Raw genomic sequence first — 27,356 nt, 5'->3', positions numbered from 1 at the left:
TTCTTCCATCATAGTTTGTCTAATGTTAGTGCTAGCCAACGCTTGTCAATAATCCCACAAACACAAAGCAGGCTAATGTAGTTTTCTTCTTGATAGGGATCTGGTCGACGTTTATGACGTTAACGTTAGCTAAATTAGCTAACGTGATCTGGCATTGCTAGCTTGTACTAGCGAGGATAAAAACAAACTCTTGAAAGATTGCTAAGCCATCAATTTAACTTCTCCAAAGACTACCAAAGGTCATAAAGAGTAAGCTACATCAGAATCATTTAACAATATGCTTTGGGACTCACCTGATAACGAATAACTTGGCACTTCAGATCCAACTGGCTTCAGCCCTTGTTATCTCATATGACGAGTCCTTCTGGCTCTGTAGGACCAACGTCTCTGGCATGAATAGAATTTATGGTATCTTTAATTTGGACAAACCTGTAACCTTATACGGACCGTAAATGTATGCATTTTCTGGTCTCTACAGTCCATCTGTCTTGCAAATAAAGTTACAAGCATAGACTGTATAAAATAACGTTAATGTTTGCTCACACCACGTTTTGCTCGAAAGCTGCACAGATCCGCCCACTTTCAAATTCAAACAACCATGTTATTGGTCAACTGGACTGCCTATACATTTAACTTGGTTGCCTATAAATTAAAAAAAATGCCACATTCATCCTCTCACAACCTCTACTACATCACAAACGTATAGGCTACTACCTTGCTAAGACACAAAATCAACAAAAGAAAAAATATTATTTGATAACCAAAACTGATAGATCAGTGTGTCTAGGCTAGGTTATTGCACATTGCCATCCATGCGGCTGACATATCAGGCCTAAAAGCTACACACATTAGTATTTTATTAAAGGTGAGATGACTATGAAACTATACAAACAATGTATTAGGCCTACCAAAAAAATATACTTTCCATAAGTACACTATATTACAACTCTAAGTAGGCTATTAGCAATTTAATACACTTAAACTAAATAAACTTATTTACCATTTAAAATACACTAACAACAAAGCACACTTTTAAAAAGTACATTACAAAAACACTTTGAATATTGCACAATAAGTATATTTAATTTTAGTACACTGAAGTTGAACTTAATACTATGACTATGAAACTATACAAACAATGTATTAGGCCTACCAAAAAACATACTTTCCATAAGTACACTATATTACAACTGTAAGTATTAGCAATTTAATACACTTAAACTAAATACACTTCTTTACCATTTAAAATACACTAACAACAAAGTACACTTTTAAAAAGTACATTACAAAAACACTTTGAATATTGCACAATAAGTATATTTAATTTTAGTACGCTGAAGTTGAACTTAATAACATCTACTTTGAAGTATACTTTCTAAAAGTACACATTAAACATACTTTACATAAAGTACAAAAAGTGTAAGCATACTTGCTTTATACTTCATGTACTTGAATCATATTTCTAACACACTAAAGTATACTACTTTTTTACCTGGGTTGTGTAGCCTGGCAGTGCCACCGCTCCCACCACACGCATCACGCACTTTGCGTTGGGCACCAAAGGACAGAGGGGGCACCCAAATGTAACCAATGAATAGTAGATTTACTGCAAACTGCGTTTCACTCTTCATCAATAACGTTTACAATGTCAAAATGCGATGTTACATGCAAGTTTGATACCTTTTGGGTTCTCTCAATCACCACGTAGTACTAGAATTGGTGGGTCTTCAATCATTCGTTTTCAACATGATATGCTGAGTCGACTGAAACGCATTCCATTCAGATAGCTAGGTGGATACCAGGCTCATAATTCACTTGTATTCGCAAAACGAAATGTGAAGCAACATGTCATTGCATACTTCCATTTCCAAAGCAATGAAGGTTGCTTAAAACAACTTAACATTGTGCATATTATTGTTAATATTGTGCTATCAATGTAACTCAAACAAATAAGGCTTGTAAACAAGAGCTGGCAAAAGGGCATTATGACAACGTAAAGATCAATGCTCTTAAAGTGACAGTGCACCATTTATAAGTAAAACAGCATTTCTTCAGAAATTAATGATTAAAAATACACAGTAATGGTCTGTAAATAATAGGCCTTTTATTTTACTTTAGGTGTTTGAGTTATCATTTAAATGTCACTCACTCAAAGCCACTCACTTAGGGCACCGAAATGGCCAGCAGGCCACCATCTTGACATGTCTTTATTAATGGAACCGTATGTAAAAATTGTATTTCAATTAATCATAAAATTGCCCTGATATGTCACTAGACATTAAGAAATCATGTTCATTTCAAATACTTATATCACTGACAACAGTAGTCTGGCCAGGATATTGTCATTTAAAAAGTGAAGTTGCAGCCCTCAACTGATGTTGATGTTGTCATGTTGTGTTTTGGCCTAATGCGCCACCCTCCACCTATCTACTAATCACAAAGTCAGTAGTGTTTTGTCATCCGGTTGCCAACTCTGCCAGTCAGAGGGGAGGGGAAGGGGATACACCGCTCTACAGTAATTTGAAAGTGATTGTAGTACCCGTTTTGGCCACAATCTTACATACGGTTCCTTTAAGCTTTGATTTACAATATAGTAGGCTCTCTATTGATTTTAATGAGTCGGCCTAGGCCTTAAAGTTACAGTATTTCTATCACAATTTACCAGACTTTGACCTTTTGTCGGTTTTTAACAAAATTCTGACTATGATTGTTCCTTGTATTGCATTATGAGCACTGCGCCTACTGTATTGCATTCTACTGTTGCCTTAAGCCTATAGTCATTATGCTATACCACATCTCCCTCCATTGGAAGAGCAAGCTGCATTGAGCGTAATAAACTGCATTTAGAATGGCAAATCCATATTTCTAGATATTTTGGTGAAAGTAACTTAAAAGTAATGCAATAGTAGTGTAATGCCTTACAATTCAGAGACAGTAATATTATAATGTAACAAATTACTTTGAAATGACAGTAATAAGTAATGCATAGTACATTACGATTTTGAAGTAACTTGCCCAACACTGGCTGCTAACGAGGCAGTGATAATGATATCCCTCCTCACTGGACCCAGAGCAATGGCCTCCTGACCTCTTGTTTGCGGTTCACACCTGGCTGTAGAATCACCGCAGCACCCTCAACGAGTGGACAAACACAAGGCTCCCACAAACAGCAGCCTCAACCCCAACCTAACCTCAGCGGCACGCAAAGGCAGCTTTCATGACAAGACCACGACGTGTTTGTTCTGTCTGCTACCCCGAGATTTACACGTAGAGATAATTAGCTAAGTGCGTAGGTAAATATTTGGTCTCGGGTGGCGCACCTTAGCGTTTGTAGGGCGGCTGATGAATGCAGGATGAGATGAGGGGGGCTTTGTGATGCTAGGGGGATTTGGCAGTGGTGGCGGTGGTGGTTTCGAACGCGGCAAACGCAGCACAAATCAGCCCAGCGGCAGTGCATTGATCTGTGCAATGGGATACGACAGCATCTTCATCTGTCATGCACCGTGCACACACACACACACACACACACACACACACACCAGAAGTAAACTTGAGATTGCCAAAACTCTCTGTGTTCAGAAGTTGGCCTTGTCAAGGTTTGAAGACTGCCAAGTTTTGCAATGCACGGAGGCAGATAAGGTGTCAGAAACTGGCACAATCGTGACAATCTCTTAGAGTTGCATTGGTAGCTTCTGATCTGACACTGTACTCAGAATGAGGCAGTGGAGGTAGTGGTGACATAACCTATAAGCCTGTGATGACGCTCCGATGAACTACAACAATGTATTAGAAGACATTACCATGGACTTCTGTTCAGCAAAATCAAAGCTACAATCTAGACATGGCACTGATGTAAAATTGCACCATGCCATTTGAGGAGTTTTATTTAATTACAATAATGATATAATTTTCCTGTATCATCTTGATGTGAAAGAGAATCTTAATTATACAAATGAAATGAGACATCCGGTCCATTTCTCCTTACACCACTTTAAGTAAAACTCCTCTGCTGTTGCTCCTAAGGCCGGGTGCAAACTTTGTGTGTGTGGAGCTGACAGTACTGACAGGAACAGTTTAGCCACGGACAAAAAAAATGAAAAAGAGGGGAAAAAAAGAGGAGGAAGAAGAAGACATCCCAACAGCTGCAGGGCCTGCTTGTTAAGTTGGCGTTGGCATGAAAGCAGCAGAAGATTGGCAGGGCCAGGAACAAATGGAGCGGCGTGTCACCCTGCCCGGCATCTGCGTCTCCCGGTATAAATCAGTCCAGGGCCAGCGGGACGTCACGCGCCCATCACAGTTAGAGCTCGCACGGAGATAATGACTTTCTCCACTGTTGACAGTGTGTGTGTGTGTGTGTGTGTGTGTGTGTACTTTTATTCTCATAGCCACAGATAGACACTGTGCCCCCAAAAAGAGGGTAAGTTAATTGGACATCAGCCTGGGTATATTTTTTAAAGGTTGAATGCTTTGAGCGAGTTCTGGACTGCATGGATGAAGGCATTGTCAAAGAATGTTGGTCAGAGCTGCTAAAATGGCCCGTGCTTTTTAGCACCTTCCTGATTAGTCTCTTAAAAGGTGGTGCACAGCTTGGCCTTCAAAGACTGCAGAGTGCAAAACAGCCAGTGTTTTGTTTAAGAGTGTGGAATTTGTGCTCATAAGGGTCTGTGCAACTGTAACAAATTAGCAAATACTAGTGATAAAGTGCTTTATAAAGTATGTGTACTGGGGGATCCATGTTATCATATGCATTTGAAGGCTACTCAACACTCAATATACAGAATATACAGATACGGAACTATCTCGTCGTACATGAGTTTGAACAGGATTAGGGTAAGTGAGTGTGTCTGTGTGACTGTGTGTGTGTGAGTGTTTATCTGTGTCTGTGTGACTGGAGGTGTGTATGTGTGTGACTGACTAGATAAGTGTGAGTGTGTGTGTGTGTGTGTGTGTGTGTTTGTGTGTGTGTGTGTGTATCTGTCTGTGCGACTGGAAGTGTGTATGTGTGTGTGTGCCACACAGTGCTTAGAGCCAGTGTCGGGGGGAGTCCTGTGGTGAGGGAGCTGGCAGCTGCGCCTCTGGGCTTTGTCTAAGAGGCCTGGACAGGAGGTCAGGGCTCCGCACTAAACAGCTGAGCATCTCAACCATTCAGTGGTGTTGACACGCGCATACACACACACACACACACACACACACACACACACACATACACACACTCACTCATGCACAGGGCAAATCCTCAGACACAGAACACAGTACCCGCCACTTCTCACACTGAGTCTGGCTGTTCGCTTTTCCATACCAAAGAAGGCCTCTGGTCTTTCCACCGACTAGATTTACACTACCACACATTCTCTCTCTCTCTCTCTCTCTCTCTCTCTCTCTCTCTCTCTCTCTCTCTCTCTCTTGCACACACACACTCACACACACACACACACACCTATTTTCTTCTCTCTCTGTTCCTCACTTTCTCCTCTCTTCTTCACTTTCTTTTTGTTTTCTTTCTTTCACTCTCACACATACACACTCTCTCCATCCACTCACTCTTTCTCTAATAGCTTTTCTCTTTCTCTCACCATGCAACCATTCCCTCTCTTTATTTGTCTCTCCTGACCTTTGTGTTAATCTAAAATTCAAATTCAAATTCAAAAATCTGTTTTATGAACATTTTCTCCCACCATCTCTCTATCTTTTATCTCTCTCTCCAATTTTCTATTACTACAATATTTATTTGATCTGACCCAGCAAAACAGACCTTCTCTCCAACCTCACACAAAATCAACTGATGTCCACCAGTGTCCGACTTATTTTCGGACTTGGCGATGCTGAATGGTGAAAAAAGCTTACATGCTGTGTTTTCAAATTCAAAACGCCCACACAGCTTGTCTTGAAGGCGAGGAGGAATGCATGGCTTGTGCGCTGATACTTTCTCTTCTCTCCCAAGCTGTTCTCACCCTATACCACAGTCAGACTGCTTTTTTCTCCAAATTCTCTCTTTTTTAAATATACTCTTATTTTATGTTTCACTCAACCTATAGGACAAAACAGAATCTTCAAGGTCCGCTTCTAGCACATACTGTACAATAAGCACTCGGAAGTTTGCGTTTTTGTGCTCACCCCGCGGATATTCAACCTATCGCACCGCTATCACTCTCCTGCCCACGCCAGGTCGCCGCTGTGATTCACCACATAATGTGCACTTCACTCTGAGTGCTCCTCACTCTCGCATTAGAGAAATGGCAGCGGGCTGCCGCCTCACGCTGCCAGATGGTCTGAGAGTTTTCAACAAGTTCCACACATGCAAATTAGCAGGTACATACCACACTTAGTGCCCACCTTCTCCTACAAGAGGCCCTTGTAGGTATACAATGAGATAACCTGTCGCCCTCCAACATACATGTAGGCTCAACAATGCTCTTCATGATGTGTTTTTTTTCTTTTGCAGCTGACTGTGTAGTCATTAGGACAGACAGCGAGAGTTCGTTGATTTCCTCATGCCAGATTTTGGGCATGATAATGGGGTGATATTTTGAAGCGCTCAAACTGGGTCATTCCACATGATTAGCACATCAAACTTGGTTTTTTTTCCTCCTGACAAACTCAAACACTCCAAATGCCTCCCGCAGTCATTATTATTGTCATGGACTACACACACACACACACACACACACACACACACACACACACACACACACACACACACACACACACACACACTCCTCGTTCATGCCATCTCTTGTCCTGCGTGAAACGGTTATTAGAGTCCTGCAGCCTGGTTCCTAATTCAACTTTATCACTGCACTTGTAATCCCTTGGTGTTTCTGGACATTAAGTCTGAGCAAGAGAAGGGGGAAGAGAGAGAAGAGGAGAGGAGAGTAAAGGAGGAGAGGAGAGGGGGAAATGAGGGGGGAGAAATATCTTACAAGGCAGGATTGGAGCTATGGGTGAAGTCCCTTGTTGTGTGTTTTTTTTTTCTGTATTCGCTGGGGTTGAGCGGTTGGGCTCCCTTAGCTCTTGGTTCACCATGGGATTTAGACATGGCCGAACTCCAATGCTCCACATTTAAACAAGATTGCATAGCAATCAGGGCCAGACAAGCTGGGCAAAATGAGGGAATTAGACGAGGGACTCATCTCACAGGCCCCCGCACACATTAGAGATTAGTGCAAGTGGTGAGGAGACCACGACAGCCTTGCTACTCCTCTCAGCCAATGGCTGTGTGTCTGTGTGTGTGTGTGAGAGAGAGAGTGTGTGTGTGCACTTGCGTGTGTGAGTGTGAATGTGAATGTGTGTGTGTGTGTTTAAGAGAGAGACAGAAAGAGAGAGAGATTGTGTGGAGGGTATGCTAATGTGTTTAGATTCGGGAGAGTGACTTCAGACATTGCGAGATTTAGAGAAATACGTGACCGTAAACAGGGTGGATTTTTCTCTCTGTGAACCTGTGACATTTACTGTGTTTGTCAAGCTGATAGCAACCACACTTCTCCCATTCGAAACAACAGTCTAGCAACCAGTGAAATGCACCAGCAGTAGATACACTGAACCATGAATGCCCCCCCCCCCAACCCACACACCCACCCACACACACACACACACACACACACACACACACACACACACACACACACACACACACACACACAGAGACACAGACACACAGACTCTTTCTGCATATTTGCCATGTTTCTTTGCTCTGCATACCTGACTGAACACATCAGTGGCACTCTTGATTAGCTGCACACACCTGATTAAGCTAATCAAGAGTATTTTAATTACATTGACTTTAATCAGGTGAATCTGTAGCACCGACATACTGTGTGTGTGTGTGTGTGTGTGTGTGGTAGCGAACTTTGGTGGTAGCGATCAAGCGAAGCTTGATGGAACTTAAGATCACCTGAAATTTATATTGCAACTGACAACTTTTTATTAGTTTTATTGCATCTCACAGGTGACAATAAACTGTGATCCAGACAAATTTTCCAGTTAAAATAAAGAAGTTTTTGTTCATTTCTCATCAATAACTCCCTACAAAGCATTTACTGGGAGATTTGCTGGTGTGCACTCCTGTTGAAATGTATGATAATATATGCACCATCTATGCTTTTAACTATCAGCGCAGAGAAGAATTAACAATGTTTTTGCACGATAACAACAATATACATCTGGCTTTCAGTCAAAGACAACACTCATAATGTGTCCCTGATGTTCAGGTGGCATTATCTCAATCATTAGTGTAGACTGCAAAATCAATCCTAACTGCCTATCTGTATGAGGGCCGCTTTTCATCCGTTCTATCGTCACATTACAATTCGACTGTTCGCATGTTCAGCTGTCAGTACCTCAGCAACAACAATATCGCCACTAGCCTCCAGTAATCTGACGTTCGCCTGCCTGCCTGCCTGCTGCCCGTAGGCTTCAGGTGAAGCTTTGACTGAGAGTGCCATGGCACAATGACAGGGTATCGATTGTCTGCAGGCTCATTTGGCCTGGATTCACTACAGCTGACTCATGGCTTGATTGGCAGCGGCCATTGTGTAGCTGAACAACAGTAGCCATGAAGTTGGCCCACGGGAGCCCTGGGGAGCATCTCCACGCTTGTCACACACACACACACACACACACACACACACACACACACACACACACACGCACACACACACACACACACACACACACACACACGCACACACACACACACACACGCACGCACACACACACACACACACACGCACACACACACACACACACACACGCACACACACACGCACGCACACACACACACACACACACGCACGCACACACACACACACACACACACGCACACACACACACACACACACGCACACACACACACACACACACACACGCACACACACACACACACACACACACGCACACACACACACACACACACACACACACACGCACACACACACACACACACACACACACACGCACACACACACACACACACACAGGAGCAATTCCCTGCGGCAGCAGCAGCGGCAATGACACACATCCTTGCATGAACTGAAGGTGCCATAAATAAAGAGGTGTACGTGTCTTTGTGCGTGTGCGCACGAGAAAGAGAGTATACGTTTATGAGTGTGTGTGTGTCTGTGTATTTGTATATTTATGTGATGAGGTGATGTGTATATATCTCTATCAGTGCATGTGTGTGTGTGTGAGTGTGTGTGTGTGTGTATGTGAGTAAACGTGTGTATGAAACGTGAATGTGTGTGCGTGTGTGCACATGTGTGTGTATGAAGCGTGTGCATGTACGTGTGTGTGTGTGTGTTGGGCACTGCAATGCAGTCTCTGAAGGGCCCGAGGCCCCTCCCTGTGTGCGGCCCAGAGTAGTAAATCAGGCGAAACCCTAGTCGGGTGGGATGAGCAACTCAAGGTGACATTAGAGAGGGACTGATTCTCCCCTGAGCAGGAGCCTGAACACACACACACACACACACACACACACACACCAAGACCAAGTCTGACCCAGTGTCATGATGAGACAAACAGGGCAACACAAGACGAGCACTACAGCAGAGAGAGACAGAACACAGAATACACACACACACACACACACACACACACACATACACACGCCCGGGACGGTAGTGGCAGGATTCACTGTAAACACTCAGATAGAAGGGAAAGAAAAGAAAAGGAAAGGGGATGAAGTAAAAGAGGAGGAAGGAGAAGGAGGAGAGGAAGCAGTGGCAAGCTGGAGGTAATCTGTGGGTATGACCATAAAAAGACTTCTTATCCTTCCCCTGTGCTGTGGCAGCGAGGAGCCCAAATTCATTTCCTGCCGCTGTGTCACAATCAGACATCTCATCGCGGCTCCCCCGAGCCAATCCACCAGAATCACAAAGAGGAATCCTTTCATAGTGGCCACTGCGCACGGGGCTGACAGCACAGCGCCACTGAAAGAGGGGAGAGAGAAAAAAAACATGTTTATTCACAGGCTGTCTTGAGTCTCTTACACTTTGACAGATTTTGGAGCTTTGTCCCAAAGGCATTGCCATAGCCTCACTGCAAAATTTGTTTAGCTTCAGCACTGATATAGCAGAGATGTTGGGTTGCGGGTGTGTTGCACCCAAACCAAGGCAGTCTTCATATCTGTATTGTCATTTTGTCACTGCGGAATCCTTTCCATGAAGCAGGCTGACAGTGATCAGTATTAGACTCTGTAGGAGACACTATTTATCTGGTATGGATGCAAAATCAGATCTGGATGTGTTTACCCCAGTTATAGTCGAGTTGTCTGAGAAATAATCTAGCTCAAGCAAAGAGGCACTGTGTTTATGTGTGTGTGTGTGTGTGTGTGTGTGTGTGTGTGTGGGCACCTCACAGCACACTGGTGGGCTAGGATGCCCCAGACTGGTTTATATTTAGTCCGTTTACTTGCACGTTGTTTACCCAGTCTGTCACTGTGGGTTTACTCCGAGGGACGCTGGTTGGCAAGACACCACTCGCAGTTCCCCTGCACCCACCACCCCTACAGCCACATACCGTACACACTCCCTGTACTAAACAACCTACAGGAATGTTCCTGCTCCTCTACCCCAGGAGTAGGCCTTCCTTGCATGCCATCACCATCTTGCTATTTCTTCAGCTCACAGACATGTTTAAAGCACACCTCTATAAACATCAAAACTGCTGAGATAAAACTCAGTTCAATGCACTCGCTATCAGAATCAGTGGGCTATTCCATGAACCAGTATTCAAACATTAGTATGCAATTATGAGAGAGTAGTTAACATTCAGCAGCTTATGGAACACCCACAGAAATTACATGCTAGCATTTTGTTATCAGCAGCATTTTAACATTCACCAGCATGATATAACATATCACAGTGTAGCTGGGCTAAAACATTCTAAACAAAGCCTGTTTTATGGGGTAATATAACCTTTCCAAGGAAATGGGATGTTGGAATACATAAATGATGAGATTAGGAAGTCAGTTGAAATTGCATACATGGAATAAAAATTCAATCTGACAGCCTAAACCATGAGAGGGGATTGTGTGAAAAGTTTTATTTCTTCCTTAGAATATTGAATATGTAAAACAGACATGTGCGGTTTAACATCACACAGTGTACGCAGAAGGAGGCCAAGGATGGATGCTGCAAATAATTATCTGTGACGCCTACAACAGCACACAACAGCCATACGCTTCTTGGCCAGAAAAAGATGCAGCTCTGTGCCTTATAGCACCAACTTACACCTTCATGTAAGCTGCAAATGGGAGATCCTAAACCATCACTGGCAGGTCCTGCAGGGTGGGGGTTTGGGGGGTTTGTCAGTGTGGGATGCAATTGCTGTCATCATCTCTCCTGAATCCAACGAAGAGGAGCCCGAATTGGAAGAGGCACTCCATCTCCTGGGAGATCAAATGATTGGGAGCTCCAATTTTCCCTGTTGGAGGTTGGAGCTGGGAGGGTGCTGACTGTTTCATTAGGAAGGACCTGGGCCTGGTCACAGGGAGAATTACCGGCTGGACTACACTGAAACGCAAGTGGGGCAAAATAAGGTTTCCTGCATATCCCTGCATGTTTTAATACATTTATCTGTACTTAATATCAATGGACCTGGAGCTGAAAAGAAGTGTGGAATAATAATGATAATAATAATAATAATAATAATAATAATAATAAGCTTTATTTCTATAGCACCTTTCATACACAGAATACAGCCCAAAGTGCTTTACATTTCGAACATGTAACCCAACGCTAAAAAAGAATCAGTCATTCCTCTTCGTTATGAAAGAAATTATGTGCAACAGTGACACAAGGTGCCCAGAATGCTAAGACATTTTGTTTAAATCAGCTCCTTCATTATTGATGTTCTGGTGACATTTCCATGACTTTTCCCTTAAAAATGGCAAGCTGTCCCTGATAAAGCCAAAAAGGGAACCCGACCAGCCTGGGTGTTAGTAACCAGAATGGTGCAAATGTGAGTCCTAAGACAGCTCACTAACGACTCTCTCCGCTAACATCTCCGTCCACCCACTCCAATTATTTGTTCTGCTTTGAAAAACAACCCTGCAGTCATCCACTTAGTAGTATGAGTACACGCCGCACCAACACACACATCCTCATTATCTAGCCACCGATTGTGTGGAGTAATAACAAAAAAAATGCTCATTTTAAGGATGACATGCCTGATGGCCAGAGCCACTTTTCTGTTTGCCTTATCACTGCATATTTGTGACTGGGAGAAGCACTGCACTTCATATTGCTATTTCAGCTCGGAGATGACCATCCACCATAACAGTGGGAGAGAGAAGACAGGCATGTGGTCACCCCACAGCTTCACAATTAACAGGGCCTCTAGCAGAAAAGCCCCAAGACAAAGAAAGGGAAAGCTCAGCAGAGGGGAGAGAGAGAGAGAGAGAGAGAGAGAGAGAGAGAGAGAGGGAGATAGAGAGATAGAGAGAGATGAAGAAAAGGAGACCAAATGAGAGAGAGAGAAAAGGGAGATGGTAATAGCAAGAAAAAAATGGAAATGATTGAGGAATGGAGACAGAAAAGTACACAAAAGCAAAAATCTGTGAAGGAAGAGGAAATTGGGCATACACATGTGTGCATGTTTCCCGTGGGAGGGTGGATAGAAGGCAATCTCATCGTGAGGCCGATCAATGCTGAGATACACTCTCATTTTGCGGTGGCACCCTTTCAATCAATTAATCTATACGGAAATCCATGCATCTTAAAGGGATACAGCTAGTATTAGCAGGTGGCTGAAGAAAACTATTAAAATAATTGAATTATTTGACATAAAATATAAAAGGGGAAAACAAAGACAGAATTGTAAAACATGTAAAAAGCACATTCTTCCTACACATTTAAGGGGAAAGTGCTTTGATCCTACTGGTATATGTTTTCCTTTATTCCTATCTCCTCATCCAGACAGACACCTTGAGTCCAGATTAACGAACAAATCATTTTTGTGAACTAACATTTTATCCGGCCTCCGTTTGATTTATGTAACATGTGACGCTCAGACTGTGTCCTTTGATTCTCATATTCATTCTTCTTTTTTTAAAATGACCTACGCCTTTGGTAAAGTTCTCTGTTAAAGAGGACATTCAGGGTTTTGTGTGCTCTGTCCTTAAGCTACTGTGTCAGTCGCCATGGTGATCACAGTTTTGTAGATGCTGCGGGTCTAGATGTTGCAAGGGTGGATATATAGGGGGAAACATAGTGAATTATTATTTGCAAATTACACTGGGGAATTTCCTGTCAAACCAGTGAAGAGAGAATTGTGACCTCATGAGACTGAATGGGATGAATTCTGAAATAGAGTGTTTGTAAACTTAGTGCAACTGTAATTTTTGTCTCCCATCTTCAACAATGATACAAAATCATGAAGACATGCATTTATAAACATTTACCATTCCATGTGTTGCTTTTGAGTGTACCACACTGTGTGTGTGTGTGTGTGTGTGTGTGACAAATCCTCCCAACAGACTCTTGGCCAAAGTCTGATCAGATTTGTCAGTTGCCATGGTAAGCTGTTGATCGGTGTAATAAATCACGGTCCACTGGCACCGGATCAGATGCAATCTGCAGTCAATGCATTAATTAGCCACTTTGCTATGGGGCCCTTTTTAATGATGGTGTCAGTGGTGATGCACACATTATGACTTGCAGCTAGTTTGATTTGATGTATTCCCATTCCCAATGTATCTTTCATATGGCCCTCCATGCACACACAGGCCGTATGTTTGCCTACTGGTTTGTCTGTGTATTTCTCGATATTTGTATCTGTGTATGGCACAGATACCTGTGCTTGGTACCAGCAACATTTATGAGTACTGTATGTGAAGTGAATGGAATATAGCAAACAATTTTATCCCAAACGACAGGGACTTGCAACGTTAGGTTAATTTTTCGAACCCGGGCCGTTGATTAGTGGACGTTGCCTGTATATGACCAATCTCATGGCAATGCTGTACTTTCACCTTTACCGCCATAAATGCCATTAACACATCATATTGCTTTTACTGTCACATTGACATTCCCAGTTATGAGACGACCCTGTGCAGATCCGGGCCTCCTCCAGGCCTTATCTGGCCCAGAGACTTCCGTTCTCATGATTAGAGTCTCTACTGGCCTAGTTCATAAACTCTAGCAAACAGCAGAGAATGTAGTATTATTTCATAGTCAAATTAATCAGACAACATAAAACACATCATAAAATGTGATTTCACTGGGGAATTAAGTTAATAATATTGAAGGAAACATAAAGTGTTATATTCATTGTCAAATTAATGACCACTGGAGAAAACGTAAGTGTTTTTTCATCGTTAAACCAGACATAACAATTTATATGTGAATGTAAATGCAGAGTCAACAGCAAAAAGGTAAACAATAATTTATGTTGTTTAGAAAATCCAGTGATGGCTTGTTGCTGTGGGCAAAATCACAAAATATAAATAGTATACAACGTCTGAAATGTGAAATATCAGTGGCTCACAGTGGCTTAGAGGAAACATGCCTTAATACCACTGAGACTGGGAGAGATGCTGTCATCACGGTTTGATATATAACACAGATAATTTGGCTAAATTCATTGGTTGCTGAAAGGCTCAGCAAGTGCTTTATGGATTCCCAAATCAGCAGCATCCATCATAGATGTTCTAAAATGTATTTAAGAATGGAAATTCTTAGCTTCACTCAATTAGACAGTAAGGCTCTATTAATCAGTATTTTTTTCAATTAAGTTAAGGATGAAGACGCGTGAACCACAAGGGGGGCATTAGGGGTATTCACATTTGTGGGGGGCTTTGTTTCAGTGAGTGAGGGAGTTTATGACACTGGAGAGAAGCGTGGTTCTCAGGAAGAAATATTGTGTTGTTTATTACAGTGTAACACCCGCCTCTCATAAACATGCATGTGCGTGCACACACACACACACACACACACACACACACACACACACACACACACACAGGTAGAAGTAATTCCAATCCACAAGGTTTCTTCAAAGACAAAAACATTACTCCCCCCCTTCTCTATCTACATATAATGCTAATGTTGGAATGTTGAAACTGAAACCATCAGAGACTTGCATTAGTTGAGCAATGTTGCGAAATAGCATTTTCTTACTGATTTATGCATTTAAAGGTCTTCTTGTTTATGCTCTGAAAAGCTATTACACGATGCAATCCTATGAATGCCAAGCATGGTTGAACTGCCCTGTTATTTGAGAGAGATGCATTCCATCCAATCACTCAGTGCTATTACCTGCTGTCTGTGGGACTTAAGGTCTGTTGTGTCATTTCTCATTGTCTTCAGATTGTCCTGTCCTGTATAGCATGTCTAAAAGGCTGTTTCACACTTGATATTATCTCACAGTCTGCACCAAAGTCATGGGCTGTCTGGTAGGCAATAGGGATATGGTTAGAATTGAATTATGCATGCCAACCTATTCACACTATTTATGAAAAAAAAATACACATTTAAAATGTTACAACATAGAGGATACTGCCTATAGGATACTGTGGATGTAGGCTACATAAATCTATCCCATGTGTGACATAGTATTGGACTATTCACATGTGGACTACATACAATTGATTATAAGTTCAGTTGTATGAGTGTTAACTTATGTATTTATTTTTAAATAGATAAATATGCATTATCATTATCATTATCAATATCCAAGAGAATACATGCAAAATCACAATATTAAAAATGTAGCCTATGTTTTTTTCAGCTCCTTTTAATTGAGGTATTTTGTCATTTAGCCTATGTATGCTATTCTGTATGGTCGTGTTGTAAATCTACATTTCAAAAACCTATATTTTAGATGCCTTCAATGCCGTAGTTTACATTCAACATATCGCATAACAATAAGAACTTGGGGTAAATGATGTCCATGTGCCTTTAAGGCAGCAATCCCTGTTTGGGCAACTACTAGGGGTGGTCGAAGGGTGGGCTCGAGCCACGAGACAGCAGCAGCGCGTGTGGTGTGAGTGTAGTAGCGCATTCATTCAATGGAACGGGAACAAGACGAGAAGAGGGACCGCAACAAGAAATGGGAATAACAACTGAGAAGTAGGGACTGTTTTCTTCAGGATGGGATTCTTTCTTAGATGAAGGAGAAAATAGCGTTACTTGAGAGATGCTCCTGTCTCTAATTAAAGCTCTAAGTTGAGACAGAATTAAGGACAACAGAAAATAATCAACACTGCCTAGTGATTTACTAGGCTACTTGCTGCTGCTGGAATTACAACTGGAAGCCGACTGGAGAGTTACCTTTCCCGGGACATCTGTGCACATTCATGTGCAAAGTCGCTCAGTTGTGATGTTGCGACTCAATAAGAACAAATTTGAAGAAGGCGTTAAATTGAGTTTGCAAACTTGTACGGTTTGGCAGCCGTAGTTGTAGCGCTACCCTAGGTCTCTGTCTGCCTTCGTTTCCCTCCAGTTACTTGGATATCAACTCATTTTGCTGTGCCAGAGACTTGCCCGAACGGGAGAAATACATATATTCTTCTCCACGGTTTTCCTGGCTAAGGAGGTTATGGAGTTTCATCACACATTAGATGCTCTACTACCAATACTATTTGCACTCATCAGTATCACCTTAGGTAAGTTCACTTGAAAGGTTTTACCAAGGCTGCATCTCCTCGCAAACGCAGTTTCACCTTCCCTGTTCCCGTTGGTTTGTTCAGCTGAATCTGTCTATTTTTTAAGAGAAAACTTTTGTTATCAGCAGACTATTCCCTCAGCAACAGTAGGTTACCGGGAATACTCGAGGATAATACAAATTAATTCAGTTAAAAATCAGCAGACCTGATGTAGACGACCTTACTATCCCATTCCGCTATCTGTCCTTCCGCTAGACAAAGCGTAGCCAATAGATCAGATTGCGAGATAGGCTACAGAATCGAACAGTAGTGCGGCGTAGCTTAGTAGCCTATTAAAACCTTTGTTGTGAAAAGTAGTTTGGCAGGTTCCACTAAACCTTGTCTTTTGTATCCGTGATGAATGTTGAAATGAGAGGAACTGCTTTGCATTTGACTGTCTTTAAGTCTGTTTACGTTTGAATGCAGACTAAGCCTCCTACTCTGCTCTTTCTTCAACGTTTACAAAACATAGACTTAGACTATGTTCGCATAATAATGTATTGTTATCTAATTTCCTAATAAAAACACAGCCTTCCCTTTTTATGAATATTATTTTACTCTCCTGCAGGCTAGCTTAGAGCTCGTCCTCCTGGCAACGATAACTCAAACAACATTCTTGGGTGCGCTGTGGGCTGCTGTCTGTGTGCGAACGGCAAGGTGTTTACAAGCTTGTGTGTATATACATTTGGATAACATCATCAGTGATCACAGTTTTACTCCTTTCTGTCAGTGGACACTAGGGCTATAAAAGTAGTCTAAATTAAGATGTTTGTATTGATAGGCTACAGGGGAACTCCATGAGAAGAGCCCAATTGTGTCTGTTAAATGTTTCAGGATACTTAAGATGTCATGTATGAAGAGCTATAACTTTGCCCATATAGGCTAATAATGTCAGTCTTCACTTACAGTATGCCCTGAATGAGCATGATGTTTAAGACAGTTCTTCCTATCTTTCTGCAATGCACCCTGGCATTTGGGATGATGCGGATGCCTGTTCACACATCCCTCAATAATTTTATGTTTCAAGTTTGCCACCATCCTCATACCAAAAATAATATTTTGCGATGTAGGTAGTTAAGTTAGCTGTAAGCTCACCAGAGAAGGTTTATTTTACAGCAGGTATTTTCTCATGGTCTGGAGTGATAACCTATCTGATCACCTTTTCACACCAGATAAAGGCATCGGGTGAGTCAGTGGCTAGAGTTACGAAAGGGCTTGAGCGTGGTTAAGGGTTTCATTACTTTTGGTTCTCTGGTTTGTGTCTCTCTCTGTGTGTGTGTGTGTTTGTGTGTGTGTGTGTGTGTGTTTGTAACCAAAGGAGGACATATGTTTGTTCAGCTCCTTTTGAAGTGAGTTGAAACAGCCCCACAAAACAGCTGTTAGCCACACAGGATTGTCCCCAAACAGGCTCCATGTGACACAAAGTGCTGTTCACATTTTCCACTCTAGAAGTAGTCACTTGTATACATTTTTTTATTATTTTTTTATTTCATTATTTCAACAAATGCTTACTGCAATGAAGTACAGGAACTTCTGAAAGTCAGTTATTTGTCCTAGTGGATACGTCTCTTTGTACACGACACATGACACACAACAGGAAGTGGTAGTACGTGGTCGTTAGCCAGGATTACTGCCTCACGTCCCGCTGGAGTGACACAGATATGGTGTCAGAAGTGAAGACACACGGCTGAATGGGTCATTGTCCTGAAGAGAAACGCAGAGAATAGGGGGGGTATTCACTGTTTGTTTTGAAAGAAATGTTAGACGTCTGTCCTGAAATGTGTGTCAGGGTGTCAGTTTGCCACAGAGGAGTCATGTAGCATGGGTGTCTGTCTGATGCATCACAGGTAGTGACTCAGCAGGTATTCATCATCAACTGCCAGCGTCCTGCACAGCATGCTGTTATATGCCAGTCAGTCTGAGGCGAGATGTGAACATGCGGCAGCCTACTGGGAGGACATAGCGCTGTCTGTCACCTGTCCATCAACACCAACGGCTTGAGACCTTTAAAGTATAAGGTCAAATATGTCTGTCTTGACGTATTACAGTATTGACGTATAAACATATATATAAACATGTAATGCTACACATGTGGTATTCATATTCTACAGACTGAAAAATACAAATAGATAAGACTGAAAAGGTTGTGGACAAGTACTGATCTTGTCAATCTCATAATTGTTGGACAAAACTTAATAATTCAAAGGTCTCTTACATTTTAGCTTTTGGAGGCCATAACCGTGAACTATGAATATTATTTCATCAGGAAATGCCTCATTGAGTTTTAGTTGCTCCAGCATTGAAATGTGTACGCTGCCAAACAAGCAGTTGAATGTCATCTCGAGGTATGTGTGCTTTGGCGTATCGCAATTTCATTCTTCCCAGTCAGTGACAGGCTAGAGTGTCCATCCTGTCATAAAGCACAGAGGCATTTTAAAAAAGCCCCATTTCCTGAAAACGCCAAAAGAGAGACAAGGCTTCTCTTCATGCTCACGGATGGTTGAAAGAACCACAGAGACCCCGGAATGCAGCATGTGGCCTTCCAGCGATGAATAGGGTCACTGGAATGGGACAGTGTGAGCCGCAGCGCTCCGTCGTGGTCCCTGGCTCAATGCCTTATGGTTCAGATGGTCACAACGACCCTTAGGACACTCAAAAATAGTCTCCAAGGTCGCATGGTGATTTACCATCAGTGTCTTCTTGTCTGCCCATACACATCCACACACAGTCAGGCCCACTCAATGTGATTTAGCTCTTTTTCTTTGTGACAGTGCTGTTGACTGGTCACAGTGTCACACCCCTGGTGTGTTGATCAGGGCTTTATAACCAGAAGTATTCCTTACAATGTCTGGCTGACATTTTGCACATGCTCTCATTGTCATAAGGGCAAGATGTGTGTACTCCTTTTGCAATCCTTTTAAAATGAGGACTAACCATGGCTTGGAGTTGGGTGGGGAACTATTCTTTAACCATCCTAAATTTCTCTCAGGATACATAAAGTTTCTCCCTCTATCTATCTATCTATCTATCTATCTATCTATCTATCTATCTATCTATCTATCTATCTATCTATCTATCTCTCTGTCTATCTGTCTATCTGTCTATCTATATCTATCCATCCGGCCAACCATCTACCCATCCATCCATTATACTATGACTGGTGTTGCCAAACGAAGGGTTTGTGCAGCTTCAGGGTTAGCATAGGTCCTTTGAGATGAAGATTTCTGCAGCAGTAAACTAGAGATACATCAGTCATTCTCTCATAGGGCACAGTATATACCAGAGATATATCAGTCATTCCCTCATACAGAACAGTATATACCAAAGATATATCAGTCATTCCCTCATAGGAAAGGAGAGCAGCCTGGATGGAGTAAGTATTCTTCTGGATATTATACCTTAGCAGGAGCAGAATGCAGATAAGAAACTCTAGAGTGGAGTTTTATCAGCACAGTGTTTCAGATGTGTAGCATTTTCACCTGCAGCAAGACTTAGGCATCTGACTCTCAAATACCATCAGTCTAAAATGTTTAGTATCTCAGGCAGAATGTAGGCTGACAATGTTTTAGTGGGCTATCAAACAAAAGTGTTTGAAATAGAGATATTAAAGGTTCAAGGAATTGCTGTGTCCAGCTCTCATAGTAGTATAATAAGAACGCCTGATATTCATAATGAAATATGGAGCTGGAAAAATCCAGTAAAGGGATCTACTGGATAGAGCCAGTAAAGCATGTGGTAATACTGCATTTTAGGGAAACGTAACATATAGACCAATACTTTCTAAGTCTTTTGATAAAACCTGCCATAAGCCATAGTGGTGATAAGACTGAGTCAGATTATTCCCATCAGTTTGCCAGATGCACCAAAAAGCCTTTTTGCACGGAGGGATTTTGTATTCACTGAGCTCAGCCTCAACACTTATTCCGCATGCATTAGCTCCAATGGCAGGAGTCAGGGCATCAATAGATGAATGCAAACAGCAGTGGTGAGCGCAGCGGACAGCCCTGTCAATCACTCTCACCGTCCAGCCGCAGAAGGCCACAGCAGACAGGGCTGCAGCGGGGGCCTGTCATCGGTGGCATACACCACTGTTGCCTCTCCCAACACGTGCTAGCGGTACGGGAGCTGACAGATTTAGTGAGAGGCCAGGGAAGGGATGTGTGTGTGTGTGTGTGTGTGTGTGTGTGTGTGTGTGTGTGTGTGTGTGTGTCCAGTGGCGGCCAGCAGCAGTGTCTGGCTCTCTGAGTGGTGCATGCCGCAGTGGAGCCCTTTTCCCTCAGCACGGCTGTTTTGTCTTTGTCAGCGTGGGCCTTTAAAACCAGGGGCATCATCGCCGCTCCCCACCGTCCCCAGGAGAGCTGCGCAGCAGCGCTCGAGCAAAATGGGAAACGTGCGCTGAGTGACCCGAGAGTGGCGCAGAGGCAATAGAGACACCACCACCCACCACCAGACTGTCTGAGTGACTGTGCTGAGTCAGACAGCGTGCCGACGCTCCACTGAGACCAACACCTCGCACCAACATTTGTCATGTAAACACAAGCAGGTGTACAGTGTGTGTTTTTTGTATGTGTAGTTTAGTGTGTGTGTGTGTGTGTGTGTGTGTGTGTGTGTGTGGTTTGTTTGCCTGAATGTGTTGTTTTCTTGTGAAGTCCTGATGTAGGAACCAGGCACCTTGCTGCTCACAGCAGTATGTGTGTTTTTGTGAGTGTGTGTGTATGTGTGTGTGTGTGTTTTAGTCTCTGTGTGAGTAATTAACTGTTTGCGCACTGTGTGTTTTACTTTGTGTGAGCAGGACTTCTCACAGTAGTGTGTGTGTGGAGGAAGGGGCGGAATTATATAGTGTGCTGTTTGTGTGTTAGTCGTTCATCCTAGTGTTTGAGTGTGTTTGTGTGTTTTCTCATGATTGTGAGGTCCTGTCACAGCAGTGTTTGCCAGCCGAGGCGAGTAAATGGGGATGACTGACGTGCGTGTTGGTTTGCTGAAGGACGCCGCAAACAGTGGCCATCCCATCAGTTTGCCTGGCTCCTGATGAGCGCCAAACCGACACACACTCCATGATTTACTGTCTCCGACTGCACGCAGCGGTCAGCACAGTCCAGCCCGGAGCAACCCCCGTCATTACTGACTTCCCACCGGCCGTAACACACATATACACCACACAGCTGCCTAGACATCTTTCCCGCTTTATCTCGTGATCACACATGCTTCACATTAAGCTGTAATTTGTTATAATTAGGCACAATTATTTGTTCATTTTCCAGCTACTTAAGCACTGCATATTTGATTGCAGTTTTGTTTTTCAGTGGTGTGCAGGGCCCTGCGGTATATGAAACAATGTCCCAGGGTAATGTGCTTTTTTGGAGGTCAATCTGTGCTCACCTGGCTTGTTTTTGAACGGCTTGTTTTTCATCAGAGACAACCGAACAGAAGGTAATTCACCTGATGTTGCTGTCATAATTCTTTTAACAGTGATGCATAAAAGTGCCTGTCTCTGGTGTACGGCTCTCTGACCTTCCCCTCAGTGTGGAAAATAAATGTGAGTTAAGTAACTCTCAGCCATTTTCAGTGGCACATAAAAAATTCTGCAGAGTCTACCACTCAGGTAAATGGAAATCGTCTTAATGCTTCATCCATCTCACATTTACATCGTTACGGGGCCCTATCCAATTGTGTTGCCGCACAATTAATGGTTTCTCAAATTGGCTAAAGGACATTTCTTATCTGCCATAATGCAGTTCTCATTGCCAAGCAAAGCAGTTAGACAGGTCTGATTCATCCTAATTTAGCTGCCTTTGTCTGTCTCTGAAGAGGTATTTGCTTTATCAGAGTCATTATTTAAGGCCCTGCGTGAAGCCCTCTGTATGCAGACGGAGTCGGCGAGGTACTGAGGCAGCCACAATGAGCCACTTTGAGTCGCAAGGCACAATAAAAAAAAAAAAATTGAAAAATGACAAATGCTTAACATAATAATACATGTAGAATTGAAATGTTACCCATAAAACAAATGTCACCATGCAGGTTTTCTAGACATTGGTATTTTGTGATTGTAGTAGATGCTCCTGTCATATACTTGTTGCACAATGCTAGTGTTACTTGCTATGGATTAAATTGAAACCAAACCAGTAAACATGAGTGTTAATGTGTAAAATCTTGAAGTGAAAGGAAGCATTTTCCCACATTTAAACATTGCTATATTGTTACACTATATTTTATTTAGTTTATTTGGTGCATTTTTCTGGTCACACTATATAAGCCTTGCTGTTTGTTATGATAACTATGAAACAGTATATTGCTGTATATTGCACACATCCTTTGGGTGTGTTGGTGTACCATGAAGATCCAGCGAGCGGGAGTCGGGCTGTGCATCTCTGACCTGGGTTCCTATTTCCATCTCTGTTTCCTTCATTTCCTGTTGCACTCGTGTCTGTTTGTAGGAGAGTAAGTAAGCCTTACCCCTCACTCTCAGACTGTTTGTGCAGTGCAGGAGCCATAGAGTAGCGCGGTGAAGGACGGCCCTTGTTTTGAATGCAGGGCCAGACCCGGATCCCATATAACTGTAAGTGAAGGGTATGCGCAGACGCCTGTTTATTGGACGCGTTTCATCATGGTCAGTGGGCACTTTATTGAATTGCAAAGTCAATCTAATTAATTTCAACGCGGCTGTTTTTCCATCTTTAATTTGATCTAGAGCCCCGCGCTAGCCAGCTGAGTCATATCTAGAGTCAGTTCTCATCCAGTGTTTAACCGCAGGAGCAGCAGAGCTCTTACAGTGGAATGAGAATAGTTTTGTGTTCGGGGCAAAATGACCTTAAAGTTGTCATTACTTAAGTCTGTCAAGGGAAAAATCCTGGTGTCAGAAAAAAATATCATGATCTCGGCTAGGCACCTGGTTGCAACGCCGCTGTCCTCTGAGCAACTGCCATTAAATACAGAAGCACAGTTTCTGAGAAGCCCCAAGTTCTCTGCAAGAACACCCACCCACCGACGACACGATGATTGATCTGGGTGGGCTCTGACCTCCGTGGCAGGAAGTTAACTTAAAGAGGAGGCAGGGAGGGATGTGATCCCAAGGAATGCAGACGTTTCTTGGCCACCATGATGCGGTGAGAGAGAAGGAAGAGGAGGAGAAGAAGGAGGAGGCTATGGGCCTCAGCTGTGGCCTCGCCAGTAGCGCCAGTTAGAGTTGGCTCTATATTAGCAGAGCACAACAGGATACATAAATCTTGGCAATGGGGTGTAGCTGAGACCCACTGCACTGCTATCAGCATGTGCATCATATTATTCTCAGCTGCCTTCCTCATCCATGTCTTCATTAGAGTCATTCTCCATGGAGATTGGGCTTCATGACAACACTTCATGTCTTGTGTCGCACAGTACGCCCTGAGTCTGTTGTCTCTTTCCTATTAAATAAACGGTTTAGTTTACTATTTTTTCACCAGTGGATATTGAGAAGTGAGTGGTGAGTGATATGTTCACATTTAGATTCAAAAGAATAATTCCCTAGGTTTCTATTTTTCATTTCTCTGTCACATAAAGATCCACTTTCAGGCTTGTGTCAGTATCCTGGAAAGATTCTTTCCTTAAATCAAAATATCTCCTGCCTCTGGCTGCAAACCCCCATGGTATTGCCTGATATCCGCCAGAAGTCTTAGGGCAGCAGCAGTAGGCTATGCCTTATTATACCGCAGGCCTCTCGCTGTGTGTCTCGCCACTGGATCAAACTGCTGAAGCAGATACTGTAGCTGCTACTGATGAGTGGATTTGGCCCAGATCTGACCCGGTCTTGGCCTGGACGTGCAGAACTCGCACCAGATCCCCACCAGACCCATTACGGAGTCGTCTGACTGTCATCTGGCTCTCCGGCTCGGCTTCCATCCCTGCCTCAAGCTCTGTTCTGAGGCTGCATAGAAAATCAATACCTTCTGCTGAGCATCTTCTCGGCCCCCACCCCCCTCTTTCTCCCCCTTCGTTCTATACGGCCCACCACTGCATGCACTCACTATAGATTTGTGGGTATAGCGTGTTTTTTTGATCTTTTTCATCTTCTCAGGTAGCTCTCGAATGCGTCTGTTATTTTCCTCCTGGATGTGGGCAACCTATGTGTGCCTGCCCTTCAAATAAACTCGATATCTAAGAGATACGACAAGGAAAATCATGTTTTTTTAATGTAATACATGCAACATCTTCATTTTTTTGTGTTCTAGTACTTTAGAATATCTGTTGTTTTTCTGTTGTATGAAAAATTCATTGCAAGGTGCGTGTCCTTGTGTCTCGGAGTTATTGCTTTTCCTTTGTGTACATCACTGTGTACTCTTTTGCTGAACCCTGTCAGCATCGAAAACAAACAGGAATACGCTGTAAACACTGAAGTAAGAAAAAAATCTGTCTTTAATGACACAGTCACGTATTCTTTTCAGAGCCAGTCCCTTGGCTCATCCGCTCTAGGTATAAGCGCTTCTGTATTCGGTGACTGCAAATATTTCTCTTAGGGTTGGTGACAGTGCTTCTGTTTGGGTTGCTGCTGAGGTTTTTCCAGTATGGCTTTGGCTCTTGTTTTGTTAGTCTACGTGTGGTCTTGAAGCCACAATGGGCCTGGCCTTGATTGAAACCGTTTTTGTCCTGGGGAGCTCCTCACCCCTACAAAGTAATTTCCTTTTTTCTTTCTCCTCTTTCCTTGCCTGTGGACGGCCCACTTTACCCACTCACACTAGAGGGTTGTGGGTAATGGAGGACCGTGGCATTGTGGGGCCGTAGTTTGCATTCTCATGCAATTGGCCCCTTTTTTGTTGTTGTTGTGTTTTTTCTCTCTTCAAAGAAAGGGTGGTGAGTGAAGAAAAAGGGGTGCTTGAGGGACACCCCTGTGCCCAGTTGAACTCGGGGGAGTGGAAATGAAGGGGGGGGGGCACATTTGCAAATCAATTCTCTGGCCGAGGGGAGGGAGCGGAGGGAGGCCGTAAAACAACAAACCGAGTGAACAGGCGAGGGAGTGAGCCATGGAGAGAGAGAGAGAGAGAGAGAGAAAGAGAGAGAGAGAGGGAGGGAATGCAGATGCAGGAGAACAGAAGCATTAGCGTTCGTTTTATCCCAGGGCCTTAATTCTCTGGCTTTGCTTTTGTGCTTCACCCACCTCGCATACCAACAGATCCTCAACATGTCTATGAAATGGTAAAAAGTGCCTCTTAACCCAACAAAAAGTGCCTCTTAACAACATCATGATGGGGAAACTGTTAAGAAGATTTGTTTTCTCAATCCTCTAGCGCTCTATGTACTTAAAAAGGCAATTTTAGGAAATTAAAGGAAACATTTTGTTCATGAAATAGCCTAGTTGTTAATCTGGACATTTTTGATTATTTGTGACAGTATTTTGAAAATATTTCATCTTTAAATAAGACTCCTAAGTCTTCAAATTTTGAATCGACATACTTAACATTCCTCTTCCCAACTGTTGTTTTTCTCACCCTAATAATTGTATTCACGTGACATGCACCATATATTTTCAGTGCCTTGTTCAATGTGTCCCAACTGTGAGTCTTTGTCAAAAGCATGAATAGTGAAGACAATGATGTTAAAATCACCTCTCTAGCCATTCTATGGGGACACAACCTGTTGTCATGGAGATAGCAAGGAGTGGAATCTTGTCCTAAGACAGCCTGCATATCGGAATATAATAAGGAGATTAGGGTAAGTGGTGGTTGGAAAGATTGCAAGCCAGTTTAGATCAACACTATGTATGAGATGGGATATTTTACCTGCAAGAAAGGAAGTATTTGTCAGACTGTGATGACATGATTTGAATGAAACCTAGCTGAGAATATAAAACTATATGTTGCTAGAGGAGGAGAGAAATGTTACAGGATGCAGAGTGAGACAGTGTCATGACGGAGTGATGACAGCGACATTGGTGCCTATTTCTGTCTCTGATTTACTCATTTATTCACTGGCTTCTTCGTCCGTCACTCCCTCGGCCCCCCCCCACCACTCCATCATTGCGTGAGACAAGGTTAGTTTCCCACCAAAGGCCGACACTTAAGTCACTCAAAGAAGAAAAAAGGGGAAGACTTTCAGAGGAAGAAAAAGAAAGTCTTGCCGTGACTCACGCATCTCTTTCAAGAAGTGACAGCTTCGCTCTCAGTCAGTTGGACAGGCTTGTCCCTTTGAATGCGTTTGACTTTGGCTCTGTTCTCCCTTTCCTGTGTTTCCCTCCCGCCTCTGTGTGTTTTTTTGAAGACTCCCGACTCATGTTTTCATCTCCCTTACTCACTCGTCGATGCCACAGGAAATTCTGATGACGCCTGTTGGAATCTGGGACGGTTTTTGCTGATGAAGTCGCCCCCTCCACAAATACATGTTGACTCTGCTGTTACGGCAGCAGCAGCAACATTTGTTTGTTTGTTTGTTTGAGGTTGTTTTGTGCAAATGCAGAAGAGGAGGGGAAAAAAGCGGGGTCACTGTAGCAGCATCACTTTGGTTGTTTGGTCCACCTCTTATGACTGGTCGGTGCTGCGTTGGCTGCAGAGCCGCAGTCTTGCTCTCACCCTGGGGTCAGATGCATCCTATGTGACAGCCGTCCCATACACCACAGATTAACATCCTTGGGGCAAAACCACTGAGAAGACAGTGAACACTGGACTCATCTTGAATGCCAAACCAATGTTTTTTTTTTCCTAATCAACTTTTACAAATAAATAGTTAACCTGTTAAATCAGACAATATGTCA

General features: G+C 43.0%; 1 protein-coding gene across 1 annotated transcript in view; it reads left to right on the top strand.

Moving 5' to 3' along the window:
- The first annotated feature begins 16,030 nt into the window (after positions 1–16,030).
- The window catches only part of robo3 (roundabout, axon guidance receptor, homolog 3 (Drosophila)), a 68,190-nt gene continuing 56,864 nt past the window's right edge, over positions 16,031–27,356 (top strand). The window contains exon 1 of the mRNA XM_076274075.1: positions 16,031–16,600. Coding sequence (XP_076130190.1) covers positions 16,534–16,600 — 67 coding nt within the window. The 5' untranslated portion in view covers positions 16,031–16,533. The remainder of the gene's footprint in view (positions 16,601–27,356) is intronic.

This window comes from Alosa pseudoharengus, unplaced genomic scaffold (assembly GCF_046254945.1).
Source record: "Alosa pseudoharengus isolate Yale_2024_CS ecotype anadromous, Long Island Sound unplaced genomic scaffold, YU_APseudo_1.1 YU_APseudo_1.1_scf_8, whole genome shotgun sequence".
NCBI classification, from domain to species: Eukaryota; Metazoa; Chordata; class Actinopteri; order Clupeiformes; family Clupeidae; genus Alosa; species Alosa pseudoharengus.
The sequence above is the reverse complement of the archived record's forward strand: the minus strand, read 5'-3'. Positions and strand labels throughout refer to the sequence as shown.